We start from the raw sequence: 15864 nt of genomic DNA, 5'->3' as shown, positions 1-15864 counted from the left end.
GTACCATTATAGTAAACAGGCTAGCAGCATACAGGCCTGGGCAGCTTCAGGATGCCAATAGCAGCTCTCTTTGCTTTTGTTACCCTCAGGAGTGAGTTACCAGCCAAAAGCATCACTGCCTGTGGAAAACAGTGCCAATATTCATTGTCCTCTACTGGTATGTGTGAACTAGGGACCAAAATTGTATTTCTTCATGAAACTGAAATTCCTTCCACCCCTTGCTGTGGTGGGCCATACTCACTATGGCTGGGCTGGAGACCGGTGCTGTGCTAAGGTGTGCAAAGATGAAATGACAATAAACATGACTTATTAAACATTTTTGTGGGACGAAGGGAAGGGAGTTTTGAAACTTGTCTTTCCCTTTCCACTGTGACTGGAACAATACAATGATACATCTGTTTTTATCAGCAACTGCTGTTGTGGCCGTAGGGGGTACCCCTTCCACACCCACAGAATGTCTAACCCAGAGGAGGAGGAGAAAGATGATGACTAGGGAGGACGTGTTCAGTAAGATTCTACAAGCTAGTGCTGCATCAGAGCATGAACAAAGGGCCTGAAGGCATGGAGAAGGAAAGAGCAGACAGGAGAAAGACCCAAGAGTCCCAGCAGAAAAAGAAGAGGGAGATGCACCAGGATGTAAAGGGTCTTCTCAAGAAGCAAACCAAATGACCCAGACTCTGGTTGACCTACAAGTCTAAAAATCCCAGACTTCCTGCCTTTGCAGTCTTTGGAGAACTCTACAGTAACAGCTCCCCACACCCCCCCAGCATACCAGATGACCTCCCTACTCCTATCATTCCATGTTTGTCTATATGTGAAAAATACAAACCAGGGTGAAAACACAAAAACTGAGAGAGACAGAGGCAAAATGCAAGAAAGCCAAGCATCTGTCTATGAGCATGGTGTATGACCCTAGAAAACACCAGACAGAGAGAGACTGTGTATTTGGGGGCTGGGGTTCACTAAAGAGGATTAGGGTGATAAACTAAAATAATAATCTTTTGTTTCTGGTTCCTCCTGTGTTCAGAGAAGCAGAGAATTGTACGTTCCTTGTAAATAAACAAAACTGCATCAAAAAAAATACCAGACTTGATGATTGATTTCTACCCCCAACTGGAATATCCTCAAGGCCCCCAAATTTTGACAAGCCACCCGCGATGAAAAGGGGCAACTAAATGACAGTCAGGGGTCTCATGTCAAGATGTGGATTTTCCTTTTCATTTCAGAAGGTTGTACAGGAATCTTGTAAAGAAATTACTTGTGGCACTCAGTCGATGGATCCGCTGGCATGAAGCTCTTTGCATTTAGAGTTATTTTTCAGTTACTACTGTGACTGTACTTCAAAGTTGACTGCATAAAATCAATTACAAAGGGAACAGAATGTGAAGGGGAGAACAACTGCAATGGGAAATCTAAGTAATATTTGTTAGTTGATTGGAAAATTTTATGTTATACAAAACAGGCAAAACTGTGCTATTCTCCAGCACAACTACACATATTACAGCTCAAAAGATAATTGCAGGAACATTAGTAACTTCATGTAGTTGATGTGTCTTGGTAAAAATTACAGAGATGTAATTGCAGTGAAGAAAGATTTAACACCTCATTTTGTGCTTCCTTTGAAGTCAATGGGAGATCAGTGCATGTAAGCCTTGCAAGATCCAGGTCCCAGTGCAGCAGAGCATTTAAGCACATGCTTAAAATTAAGTATGTGTTGAAATTATTTGCTTAATCTGGAGCAGTACTTTATCTCAGAAAAAGAAATTTTAGGTTAGAATATGTTACAATTGTTACAATCCTAACAGAGCTCTCCTTGTGGATGGTCACCACATTACTTTATTAGACCCAAACCTTGGATTCTGCCTGAGTTTAGGCTGGTTAAATTGGGACAGAGTCCAGTCACTGTCATAAACTCTGTCCCAATTTAACCAGCCTAAATTCTACACACTCTTGGCATGCAGATCCTCTGGCACTCCTTTCTCAGATATGGGACTCTGCAGGCCAACAGCACTGGTCCTGAAATTAATATTGCCCTCTCAAGCCTGCTCAGTAGTGACTGCATGCTCCTCAGAGTTCCACGGAAATCATGGACTCTCTGGATTTCTGTTTCATCCTTCAGAGAGTGTGTGACAGTTAAACTGAGAAAGAGACAGCTATCACAGAACAATTCATAAACACTTTACTCATAGACAAAGCACAAGAGATATACAGATCTATGGGAAAATAACAAATACCTGCATGGAAATTCCTGCTTCCAGTGTCCTCAAAACTCCAGAACCCTTTGTGTTTTGGTCCTTTTTTTTCAGGGTCACAGGATCCTCTTCTCTTATCCAGTGTTGCCTTCTTGTTTGAGACAGTGAGAGAGTGCCCCTGCTAAAACCAAAACTTGTCCTTTTATAAAATGCTATGCCCCTCTGTGAGGTGCTTAGAGCAGCTTCAAGTCTCTTTTCAGGTGATTTATTGACAGCCTACCTGAAATCCAGATTGGGAAAACTTGTTCTAAGGTACTTCCATTTGAATGGAGGATCATCCGGATTAAGAAATCTTGATGCTCGCCATTGTTAACCTACAGCTAGTGGGCACGCAGAGTCTCTGCTAAAGAACTCCTGGTTATCTCAGTCCATTATGGAGGTTAAGAGGCAAAAGTGAAGGCACAGTGCAATATACAATTAAAATGGAGTTGCCGACCAATATAGACATGTGCAGGCATGCACTCCTCTGTCACTGCAATGTTGCCAATTTCTGTAATTTTCATTCTCAATCTTGCATTTTTGGGTGTTTTTCTTAAAACCCTCTCTTGGGGTCAATTGATTACATGAGAATGTCAGGTTTCATATAAAAAGAAAGTTACTGAGAAAGTCTTGAAAATGGGAACACTAAAGGCTCGTAAACTAGAAGGCAAATATAAAGTATCCCAACTTTATTATTTTTAAAATTTTATTATTTTAAAGCCAGTCATGTTATTTTGGGATCTGATTCTTGATTTTTTTTTTTTTTTTTTAATACTTGAGGTTGACAATACTGTATGTAGCAAAGTCTATAAACCTACGCCTTGTGAGGCTGCAACATTGTTTTACTTAAATAACAGTGATTTAAGGAAAAAATGTGATCTTTTCTGTATGTAATTAAAAGGAATGGTTTGGCTTTAAGACACTGTTTTAAAAAAAATCAGGCCAATAAAAAATGAGTGATTTGGACCTTGGCCACTAAGAGACCAACCCTACAAAGTGCTGAGTGTCTGCTGTAACATGCTGAATGGCCTCAACTCACAATGAAGTTAGTAAAGTGAAAGCAAGCCACTGTCAGTTAAAATTTTGGGTGCGCCACACCTTACCGAGTTGAACGCTTAGTTGCTAAGGTTGACCCTAAAGATTTACCAACAGTTTGTTGGGGGATGTCCACTCCCACCTGCAAAAGTCCACAACTGTGTTTGTGCAGGGGCTCTGTTAGAGGCCCATTAAAAACATGGCCCTCAATATAATAAAATATCTGTGTGTGTGTGTGTAAAAATATGTGAAAATGAGAAAGTACATTGAAAAATAACAATGAAAGAAGACAGAGACTGTGCCCAGTTTATAGTTTCGAAAGCAAACTTCTACAAGCTGTAGTCATTATTTAAAGTTGTCCTGCATTGCAGTTATTTTGTTGTTTGTTCACCCAGGAATTGAACATAACAAGCTGCAGTGGTCCTAGGTTGCAAGGGGACACAATTCTTCTCCATGCAAGCACCTTTTGCAGCCAGCTGACATCCGTGGATATAAGCTGGACAGGGGCTACTGATTTAGGGGTCATTGCTCTAGCAGAAGCTTCTTTAAGGTAAAACACTTAAAACCACCCCACTTCTCCACCTGCTTGCTTTGCAGCAATAGGTATACATTCCTCCTGTGGATCTGTTTATCTGTGCAAAGTAATGAAAAAGATCAATTGTATTCACTGGGCTTGATTCACTTCTGTGCCAAAGCTCTGCTTAGTGTGGAGGAATTGAAAGGGGCCAGGAGTTGGGTTCCAGCTCTGGCTCCCTGGTTCCCAGCTCAAGTCACAACCTTGCTGGAGTTGGAGTTTCTTCCTAGCAGCTCCGACTTGTGCCACTGATGCAGGCACTATAGGTGTAACAAAACAGAGCTCTGTCATGAATCCCTCCTTGCCTGGCTCCAGGAAGTCCCTGGCTGCTCTCTGCATTGGGGTGAGAGAGGAGACAGTAGGCACAGGGGCTGGAGCCAGCACACTTGTATAATTTGGGTGTTCCTCTGAGATGGAATTTTTCTGCTGGACAGATGCAGCCAGTTTCCAGCCCCTTTATGTCTCTTAAGCGTCAGAAAGGCAACAGGACAAATAAAACCATAGTGTAACTTTTTTGAAGCTGATGGAGTTAAACTAGGGATGATTTTTTTAAATATAGAGAAATAACTGTTGTTTTACATTTCAGCCTCCAGGGCCTTTCTGCTAATGGATGCCAGCTGACAGATGATGCTATAAATGCCTTGATTGAAAAGCATGGGAAAAGGTAATTCATATTCACACAATGATCCTGTACTGAGATATTAGCCATTAACAAACCAAAGAATAATAGCATTCCCACCACAAAATGATAACAAACCTACTTTTAATGAAGGTGCAACACACAGGAGTACTAGTAAAGAGACTGGTCCTAGTCACTTGACATGGGTCAGAGTTAAGAATGGTTATTTCCCTTGTATCCATTCACTGCAGTGGCTCACCTACCTTCCTTGCACATCCTGCTATGCTCATCCTGAAAAACCAAAATGCAACCTTAAGTCTGACCATATTTATATGGTATATGTTCAAACCACCTGAACACAATGCACCAACATATAAGCAGTCACAACATATATAAAAATACTTGAACATGTAACCAATAATCTTACTCTTAGATTTAAGACTTAAGACTGCTTGCTTGGTGTTTTTTTTTTTTTCAGGATAAGGGTGGAAATTTATGGGCTGTAAGGAATGTAAGGGAGGTAACTAGGGTTGAGATGGGGAGCTGATGAATGGAGCATGGAAGAGAGACTGAACAACTGAATGGTTTCTTTGTGTGCTTTACAGAATTTGTATTGGTTTATACAAGGTCTGACAACCTTAACTGAAACCTTACAAAGTTTTTTTGTGTAAAAATATGTATTGGGCATCATGCTCAAGCCCTCTGATGGCAGTAGATCAAAAGGAGATAAGAGGAGATTTCATAGTAAGCTTTAAGAAAGCATGGGAGTGAACATGAAGTATGTAGGAGGTAGCATATCATTTTGTGAAGGAGTGAGACGTAATGGGATAATTCTGTAAATTTTCTGAATGCAGACTTTTTGCTAAAATATGTAATTAAAAATAAAGGTTAGGAATAGATAATAAATCTGTTGGGAACCCATTGCAGCTAATGAAAAATCATTTTTTATATTACCTATTTCAGCAATAGGGTAGAATAATACATGAGCCACTAAGCGATAAATGCAAATCTTGGCTGTGTAGTAGTGAAGCAATAAATAAAAAAGATCACAGGGCTGAATTGTGATATTTTTTCCCTACCCAGACCAAGGGGTACTTTGAGACAGACTTGCTTGTCAATGGACATCCTTCTAAAAAACGGAACCATAAAATATGAAAATCTAGTTTTATTGTGTTTGACATTCTATTTGTTATTGCTAACAAGCATGACTCAGAGGATGAATAAACCCAGCCAGCTGAGACCTATGTTTTTGTTTACAATCTGTGGATAGTTCTAATTCTATAGAAGTTTTGTTCAGGGAAGAAATGAAAACATCAGGATGAATGAAGTCAACAGAGAAATTTATGTAGGTTTCTGCCGAATTGTGTTGGAGCTGATTTTTAGACAGAAACTTGGTTTGACTAATCAGGAGGCATACAACCTAATAACCCACGCAGCCACTCAGATTTTTTTGGGTAAAGTCTAAGGGCTCAGTCCTCGGCTGTGACAAGTGAGTTTACAGTATGTGCAATTTGATGAAGGGAAGAGTGGAAAGGTAGCCTCCTGGTCACTTTCTTCTCCCCGAACCTGGGCATTCAAATTGCCCTGGCATAATTTAGAGCAGTCTCATTGCTGCTTTAAGGTATGCCACCTATAATCAGCAATTGCTGTAGCTGAAAATCTGATGGATTGCATTTTTGCAAAGCTGCTGGATCCAGGGCCTGAGACTGAGTCCTAGTTCTTTAGAGTCTGAATTTGCTTAAAGAAATTAAATGGCAAGTCAAGTGGATATTTTTCATCTAAGGGCTGGGTTAAACTTCAGTCCTAAATTTTGGGCATTGGGTAGCAGCACCGTGTCCAGGAGAAACACCTTGAAGAAACTGTGATTCAGTGGTTCCCTAGACTGCTCTCTTGCACTTGCAAGCGGGGAGTAATTTACTTCACTCCTTTTTGAGGTGCAGCATACTTGCTCCCTCGTGCAACAATGACTAGAATGTGGGCATAGAGCCTTGGCTCCTCCACTTGCTGCCCACTTGTTTGCAGGGAATTTTGGGTCACAGCCTCTACTATCTCCTCACACTTGAAATGGCAACCTGGGAGAGTATTATGCATGCATGCAGGGTGGGGGAGGAGCCTTACTCCACTGTTTAGCTGCATAGGAAAAAGGCACCATCAAGCTTTTCTCAGTTATAGAATTGAAGCATGTCTGACCAGCAGGAGAGAAGCTGTGAAAAGAAAACCAAACTTTTCAAATGTAGCTTCCTAAATCTGGGCATGTTGAGGCACCTGAATTATTGACCTGAGTTTCAGGAATATTGAGTGCACAGTCTCATTGAAATTAGTGGGAACTATGGGTACTCAGTGCCACTGAAAGTCAGGCCTCTTACAGTATTTAGGACTCTAAATGTGAGCTTATAAGCCTGGTTCTAAGCACCTATGTGTTAATTTTTGACCAAAAGAATTCAGATGGAGTTGAAAATCTTTAGGGAGGTTTGTCATGGACATCTCCCAAGACATACTTTGTTTGCTAGAGAGGAAATAGTCAATGAGCAACATAAAACAGGACCGATTAATTTACTTTGCTATTTATGGACATTATAAAGAAACAAAAACAATGTGTAGTAGGATATATGGATAAACCAAAACCAGGTAATCAACCCTAGTCTTAACCCTAACACCCACTGCAGATAAAGGAGAGAGAAATTCCCTTCATTCTCCCAATAATCAAACATAAGCGATAGAGCAGTTTCGGAATGTTTTAGAGATCACAGTCAGCAGCCTCTAAATCAGGGTTTTTTCCATCCTGCTTTCTTGCATTTGGAGCGTGGGAATACACTGAGCTCCAGTCTCCCTTCTTTAGAGTTTATTCTCTCATCTGAAGGTAAGTTTCAAGCCCACCTCCAAGTATCCATTTTAGAACTTCTGCACTCATGCTGGTTCACCAAGTCACCATCTTCTCTGCATTCAAGTCTTGCATGAAGACTCAGATATTCAGTGACACTCACAACAAGTGAATATGTTCTTTATGAATAGGTCATAAAGAAGGAGCAAGGCTAGTGCACTTGTGCCTGGTTTGTTGACCCCAGTTAGGCTTAAAAGACGGCACCTGGCCCGGGGGGCGGAACCTGGGTGAGTCAGGTCTGAGAGTCAGTCAGGAAAGGGACAGAGTGAGCGCATGAAGACATGGAATAGGGAGATGGGCCAGAAGGCCTGGGTATTGGAAGCAGGACAGCAGGATGTTCTCTGGGAGAACCTGCCAGAATCCTTTGGGAGGGGAGGCAGTGGAAAACTGCTGGGGAAAAAGAGTCTCCAAGGAGAATCTCGGGGTGGTGGTGCTAAGTGAACAGAACATGGAAGATTCCTGCAAGAAGCCCTGAAAGAGGAAGGACTGAGAAGTGAAGGGGAGAGTCCCCTGGGAGCTGTAGCCCAGGGTGGGCTAATTTTTATTTTGTTTTGTTAATTTTGCTTTATTACAGTATAATAAGTCAAAATTGATCCTTCCTCCAAGCATCCCATAATATCCCATGTTTTCTGTGTTTGTCTTTCAAATAGTCAGTTCTTATTGACAAGGACTGTTTTCATTTTGTGTGTGGTTCACTCCTGAACACACTTCTAGCAGTATTATTACTGTGGAACAGTATAAGGGGGGTAACTATAAGGTGGCCTATATGTCAAGCCTTTGGCATGGTCATTAATCGAAAGAAATCAGAATACATGAAGAGAGTATTCTGAAGTTAATTAAGCAAATGCCTAACTTTCAGCATGTATATGGTCCCACTAAAGTTAAGTTTAGTTCTAAAACTACTGTATAGTTTGGCTATAATGAGTGTAGCTCTGCAGTTCTTTACCACTGAGCTTGCTTGCAAAAGAAATCACATCATGAAATTGATGTTAGTTGAGATAGCTTCACGTATGCAGGAACCAGTTGACACAGATCAGCTGGTATTGGGGTATTTTTTGTGTTTGTGGATCCTTGTAAATTTCATTCAATTTAAGGAAATTATATAAAAGCTTACCAAGAAAAGAGAAATCTAGAGCACTCTGCAGATACAAAATTTGTATCTGCATTCAATCTATGATCCACAAACATGGTCCGTGGATATAAAGCATATATCTGCAGATTTGCAGGATTCTAGAGGTATTTTCGATTGCAGAAGATCCTTAGCTCACAAAAGATGATCTCTTAAAAGAGTACGGCAATTTGCACTCAGAGTAGAGACTTTTTCTGCGTTAACGAATTGCCAGCAATGGTCACATTGCATCAGTTTTCAGCAATTTGAAGCCCAGTGTTACACTGTATTCTCACATGCCCAGTTATGTCTTATTTATTAGTAAGGATGACCTAAATGACACACTGAAGAAATAGCATTGGATGAGAGAGAATGCCAGTGCTGCTTCTATTTTCAGTAAATACTGCTTTTTTCATTGTTCACAAGTATTACATGTTGCATGGCTTCAGAGAGAGGTCTTTAAAAAGTGCTTTCTTTGAAAACAAAAGATGGTGGTGATTATCTGCCATGATGGCCACAGAGGAGATCTTCAACATGCTCTGCAAAGTATATGAGCATGAATTAGAATTATGGAAACACAACAAAGCTTGCCAATCTATTTGATTTTCTTCAAAGAATAAATTATGCAGTCTCAACGCTAGCAGAAAGCCTAAATGTTGTCTGTTGTTTTAATGTCTGACTGCATTCATGCTTAGAATGACACATAAAAAGCCTTTAAATAATAAATTGTTAAGCTTTCATGTACCCTTTCTTTCTTGGTATCTCACATCCTGTCAATTAGACTAAAACAGCACATATTAAAACACAGGACACAAGCACAATCAGTGGGAGTTGTGTATAATGGACCATATCCTTAGCATGTGTGGATTGAAGTCAATAGAACTATGCTGATTTACACTGATGAGGCTCTGGCTCTACATACTATTTCTGAGGGAAGAACTGAGCTCATGGTCTGTAGAATTTCGGGTTTTTTTTTTTAAGAAATAGGTGTAATCCAGCTGCTAAGGGACACTTTTTTAATGTAGTTTCAAAAGCCTCTAGCCCAACTGTTGGTGGAGATGCTAATGGCAAATATTTGTAATAAGAGTGAACATATAATCCCAATAATAGTCACTTCAGACTTGCAGAGTGACAGCAGTATCTTTAATAATTGTTTTAAGAGGATCCTTGACCTAAAGTTTTGCACCTAAAATTCACATTAGGCACTTACAAAAAGTGGTCTGATTTTCAGAGTTCTGCAGATTTCATTGATTTCACAGGATAAAGTGGATTTCACAGTCATAGCAGGAGTTATGTCGCTGAGTATTTGTCTACAGCATTCTGGCTGCAGTGCCTTTTCATCTAAGACTGGCTGTCTTAGACACTGCTAATAGGTGGTTGCCTAGGGCGACAAAATGTTTAGTTATAAGCCAGCCAGGATCTATATCCTGTAATTAAAGTTTCTTTACAATCCTTCCTACTCACACACTCTGCTGCTTCACCACTTTCTAAAGAACATGCAATCAATCCTCCTCTCAGTGTTAACCCTATCTCATCCAAACCACACACATTTGTATTTTAATACTGATCGGAGACATGTCAGTCTCTTTGGACATTTAGAACTGATGGAACATGTTGTATAACATACAATGAGAGGAGGGGGAATTTTCTCTGATGCAAAGCTGGATGAACCTATAGGGTCAGGATCCGAGGCAGAGAAAGACTAAGAAACCCCTCCTCACAAAAAATATCATGACAGGAAAAAACAAAAATGAGGATTAAAGTACTACAAAAAGAACCTCAAAATTACATTTCAAAAGTACCAGAAAGATGCTGAACGAAAATGAAAGTAGGAACAAAAATAAAATGAAAAAAAGAATACTATGGGAAGAAGAATAGGGCCTGATCAAGTGAGGAGCTAAATTCCCTAATGACTTGAGGAGCTCAACATCTCACAAGGTGCTCAGCATTTTACAGAACTCTTGTGGAAGAAATAGTAAAGACTATACCATAATGCATATACACAAAGGGGACAAATTAAGATCTCCTGGGCAGCCTGAATACTGGCGTCTCCTAACTTTTGAATATTTGACTTTGCTAAATAAATAATTCTTTTGATATAGAATTTTATATATAATCATTAACATATTGCCACATATATTTTAAATATTTTTCTTGTTCAACTCACCCCAGTAGGCATGCACAATTGCTCACAAGGCTAATTATGTAATAGTATCTTTTTTCTTTTCTAAACAACTTCCTCCTCCTTACTAAACAATTCTGTGCCACTACAATCTGAGGACTGGGACAACAATGTGACTTCCATGGTTCTGAATTATATTGTCGTAAACACTAGTTTGTGGCTTCAGTTCAATGAATCTAGGAGGAAGGGGTGGAGGTTGAGTAAATAAGAAACTATAGGGGACAGATTCAATACTGCATGCACCTTCTGCAAGGTGCAACAGAGCAGGGATCTGTTGGAATCTTCTTATGTGTCCCTGATTCTTTGCCCCCGCCCCAATCCATGGGGCCGTTTAAACTTGTGACACTTGATATGACCTCCAAAGGACCCTGTACCAGTAGTGAGTAACCGCAGAAGAAATTTTTATGTTCTGGCCATTCCCTGTCCTGGCTCCCAACATTCCCTTGCTGCTCCTGATGTGCCTCCTGCATTGGTTGCTGCAGGAGTGGAATCATATGAGCCAGCTCTACACCTGTTGGGGACTCTCCCATATACGGTGTGGCACCAGAAGGGACTTGTGGGAGATTTCCACTCTTTACATTGCCTCGAGAATCTAGACTTTTCTAGAAAAGTCAACAGCAGTGCAGGTTTCATGACAGTGCCCTGTCAGTGTGCTTCAATCTTGGTCAGAAAGGAACATCTCTAAGAGTGAGAGAATCAGGAGAACCATGCCATAGAAAGGGAAAGAAAAAAAGGTAAAGTAGAGAGTGCTAAACTTTTATTATTTCTTTCTTTTTTAAAAAAATCAAGGGAATACATTTCAGCTTGTCAGGGAGAAAAGAAATATGGAGTAGAGTGAAAGATATTCTTCTCCACCTTTGGAATAAGAAAACCTCTTTGCATAATGTATGTTTTCTCCAGTTGTTCGGAATGATCTCATACCACATATATTTGTGTTCTTAGCCATTCAACTCATCTCTGCTCTGTTAAGAGGAACATTGATTATCTGTCGCACTGTAGCTACCATAGATAAAGCATTTTGATGAAAGAGGCTTTTCTGTTGTTTCTTTCTGTTTTTAGGTAGGACTGAATGTTCAGTGCACTTCATTTTAGGGGCTCCACATATGAATGAAGATAGTACTGTGGGAATTGCTGTAGCACTGCTTGTCTAATTTGTTTTGATTAACTCAGTACCGTCATCTAAATGGGGCTTTAGCATTTTGCTTCCTCTCACTTGAATAATGTGTGCTGGGGTGGAAAAATAGATTTTTCTTTAAATGAAAGGCCCTATCTAATGCAATTTTCAATGTACTAATTTTTATATTTAATGCTTTAAAAAGAAGAATTTATTTCCTTAAGATAATTAAAGTGGTTCCTCTTCATCCTTTAAAAAAAGTTTGACTTGAATTTTGGTACTTATATTTCATGGTACAGTGTTTATTGCAGTTAATGGGATGAAAAATAACCCTAGTTTATTTGGTTAACTTCAGTTGAGTTTTGTACCCTTGATCCAAATTTGCATTGAATTCAAGAAGTCTAATTCTGATCTCACCTACACTGGCGTACTGGAGTAACTGACTTCTGATTTACATTGATTTAAGTGAGAGCAGAAACAGATCCCAGTTGTCTTTCCCTTTTTATTGATCTGAATCTCTTGGTAGCATTTGTCATAGATGCTTTTCTTCAGGTGCCTAATCAGTCTGCAATTAGGAGTTGTTTAGAAGGCTTTTGTAATAATTATAATTTCTTGGTAACATTTTTTTTCATTTATACATTTTCAGAGTACAGATGAGCAATATGTCCCTCTGGTGCTTCTGTTTATACATAGTATGATTTGTAGGCTACTTATTCCCTTTCCACTACACGCATCCGATGAAGTGGGTATTCACCCACGAAAGCTCATGCTCCAATACGTCTGTTAGTCTATAAGGTGCCACAGGACTCTTTGCTGCTTTTATTCCCTTTTGTAATCTTTAACTATATGTAATAGAATAACGTGAGTGAATTTAAATACCAGCATGTAGAATAATGATGATTGCAAAATAACCTGGTTATAATATATAAACACACAGTAACATTTGTAAACCTGGCAGGAACAAAATGTAATATTGATGATAGAAAAACCAGAATGTGAGCCTTCTGAAATTTACTACAGCAGAAAATAAATTATTTTTCCACTACTTTCAAAGAGCAAAATATGTCTCAAGTAATTTGGTCTTCCCAGTAATTAGCCTCTTGTAAGACATTCTCTCTTGAATTTCTCATTTTATCATTTGGCTCTGCAGGATTTTTGTGTTCCTAAATCTCCACTCCTTCTCTTATCTAGCGGCCTCACTGATCTGCAGACCTCAGCTGTTTCTTGCCTCTACTTTGACAGTTCCTACCTAGTTCTTAGTGAAGAATCAAATACAAAATAGAGGTGGACTGAGGAAATGATGTTCTGGATTAGATTTAGATCTGGATTAGATTTACGCTAGGAGTTTGGGTTGAAATTTGCGTCAACCAAAATCTTGCAATCTTTATTTCTGAGATTATGGCCGAGAATGATGAAAATCTCATAAGATAGTTGTTCTCATGACATTTTCATCATTGGGGGCTCAAAAACCAGAGAAGTAGGTTCAGATCAAGGGATTCACATTCAACTCCTTATCTAGGTTTGGATTTGAACTGTATTATGGGGAGTTATCTCAACAGTCCCTTTATGTCATTGGTTGAAATGTCTGAGGGATGGAGTTCCCTGGTTGATGCCATCATCAACAATAAGAAAGTGAAAGGCACTTGTGTTTGATGGTACTTGACAAAGTAAGGATCTCTCTTAATTAGCTTCTGCTAATTAGCAGGTTCCTATCCTTGCTGAAATCAGCCACAAGAGGGAGACATGATCACCTGTGTTATGCCTGTGTGTTACACTACTTGTTGAATGGATGCTATGTGCTCAGATAGAGTTAAAGTCAGAGTGAATGCTATAGGCTTAAGTGTTGAAAGTGGGTTACTTTTAGGGTAATATATGATTATCTGAATTATTTTCAATCTGTTGCTAAATTTTGTAGGGGAAAATGAACATTGTTATTGTTTGTTTTTAAGCATTTTATCGGTGATTTTATTTATCAATTTGTGTGATAGCCATATCTAATTGCTTCTTAAAGTTATCAAATATAAGAGAACTTCATTTCAATCTCACTTTTACACAGGTCTAATTCCAATTACTTCAATAGTGCTATCCAATATTTACACAGGAATGACATCAGAATAAGGCCCACTAGGTTTATGAGAAGGAAAACTGAAACATCTTACAAGAAAGTTTATGCAAAGCTGTGGTTTTTGTATGCGTTGATATTGGATTATCTTTTTCAGTAATCTCATCTGTTTTCCCCCAGTCTCAGTAAACTAGAAATATTTGGCTGCCATGCTCTTACTACCAAGTGCCTGGGTTTCATGGCTAGAGAGTGTCCAAATCTGGAGACGCTGAACATTGGCAGAGTCCCCAAGGTTACTGATGTCTGCTTGGCGAAGATAGTCAATTGTCTGAAAAAGCTAACTACCCTCAATATAACTGGGCTCAATGTGGTAAGAACACTGTGATTTCTCACTGTTTTCTCATTGGTTTTAAATCGATTAGAAGTAGATTGGTTGATGTATATGGTATTTGTATCAATAAATGCACACTGGCATGTGTGAAATTCTCTGTTCTTTTCCAGACAAAGTGAAGTAATTGAAGGAAAACAGCATTTTTATATAAATGTTATGGCCATTTCACCTAGTTGAGACATGTAAATAGCCAATTACTTTGGTTAAAAAATGTTATCAATTATAATACAAATTCAAAATTAAACTGTAAGAGAGACAGTAGCTTCTAACACTTGTTCCCTGTACAAAGCCTGAGTAGCTGGGCTTTGCACAGGTTACTTACATAGAGTTTAGAAGGGACAGATCCCCCCTCTAGTAGTGTCCCAGAGGTCTCCCTATGTCGCGATCTGGAAGAAGCAATTATAGATGGAAACACTGCACTTGCTAAAACTCATGTCTGTTTTCAAAATACCCACAGCAACTACTACAGCCTTTAGGCTAGAGCAGTGTCTGCACTTATAGTGCCCTTCTTCTCCTATGTTTAGGGGTTATGGTAATTGGCTCTATGTAGCTGATATTATCCACTGTCCCCAATTTCCTCTCTGTATTTCTCTGTGGCACACAGTGGGTACCTGCTGCTGTTTGGCTTTACATGACTACACAAAATTGAGCAGGATTTGACTCAGTTTTTTCTTAATAACAGAGCTAACCTTAAAACTATTGGGAAAGTGTCCAACGTCCCATACATTCCTATGCTAAGAACCATAACACTTAATTTGTCACAAGGCATGTCAGTAGGATCACACCATTGCTGAGGAGAGGCACTAAAATGGGCAACTCTTATTGAGAGTCTACAGAACCATTCCAGGTCAATACATGTAGAGATTTTTAAACAATGACCAGGATGGTGAGAAGAGGGAGGAAGGACAGAGTTCAGTGAGTACTGCACTTGAATTCAACAGCTAAAGTGCAGAAAACCAAAATTAGAAAAATCATAAAGAAAATAAAGCAAGCTGAAATTAGAGTTGGAAAAACTTTCAGTAAGAAATGTGGTCTCTGGCCATGTAGAACACTCAATTCCTTTATTTGCTACTTGGATCCCCAAGTAAATACAGGATTTAACAACATCCTGCATAAGTGAGCCAAAGCTGGTATAGTGCTGAGATCCAAGACTTTCTGTATCTTCTCATTCAGCATTGGAGGATTTAGGTCATTCACATTGACAGAGCCCTTCAGTCTCACTTGGAACCTTTTGGCTTGGAAAGAAATGCTCTTTGAGCAGAGACTGTAATTTGCTATATGTATATACAATGCCTAGCTACCCTAAGGGAACCTGGTCAGACTGAGGCTCCTAAGTGCTACCACAACACAAATGACAAATAAATTACTACTACTACTAAATGAACCTCCCCTAACCTTGTAAAGTTATCACACCATGTGTTTCATAGATGTACGTGGTGATGTGGGTCCAGCTGTGTGATGGAGAACCCATGAGTCTGTGCATATTTTGATTATTATTATTATTATTTATTTATTTCTGTTGTCTTTTCTATTAATTTCCTTTGTGTTCTATGAGGGCCCTGCCAGAGGAGTTTCCAGTCTCCCTTCTTCCATATGGGTGAGAGAGCAGTAAGAGCTAGTCCAGATTCCAGGGACAGGAGTTGGCTATTGGGTCCTCCAGGCCTAGG

At 39.4% G+C, this 15864-nt stretch overlaps 1 protein-coding gene across 1 annotated transcript in view; it reads left to right on the top strand.

The window, feature by feature from the left end:
- Nucleotides 1–15864, top strand: part of LOC116825953 (uncharacterized) — a 90367-nt gene that overhangs the window by 52507 nt on the left and 21996 nt on the right. Inside the window, exons 9-11 of the mRNA XM_032782388.2 lie at nt 3662–3816; nt 4427–4504; nt 13987–14176. Coding sequence (XP_032638279.1) covers nt 3662–3816; nt 4427–4504; nt 13987–14176 — 423 coding nt within the window. The remainder of the gene's footprint in view (nt 1–3661; nt 3817–4426; nt 4505–13986; nt 14177–15864) is intronic.

This window comes from Chelonoidis abingdonii, chromosome 6 (genome assembly GCF_003597395.2).
Source record: "Chelonoidis abingdonii isolate Lonesome George chromosome 6, CheloAbing_2.0, whole genome shotgun sequence".
Classification (NCBI taxonomy): domain Eukaryota; kingdom Metazoa; phylum Chordata; order Testudines; family Testudinidae; genus Chelonoidis; species Chelonoidis abingdonii.
This window is presented reverse-complemented; position numbering and strand designations above follow the sequence as displayed.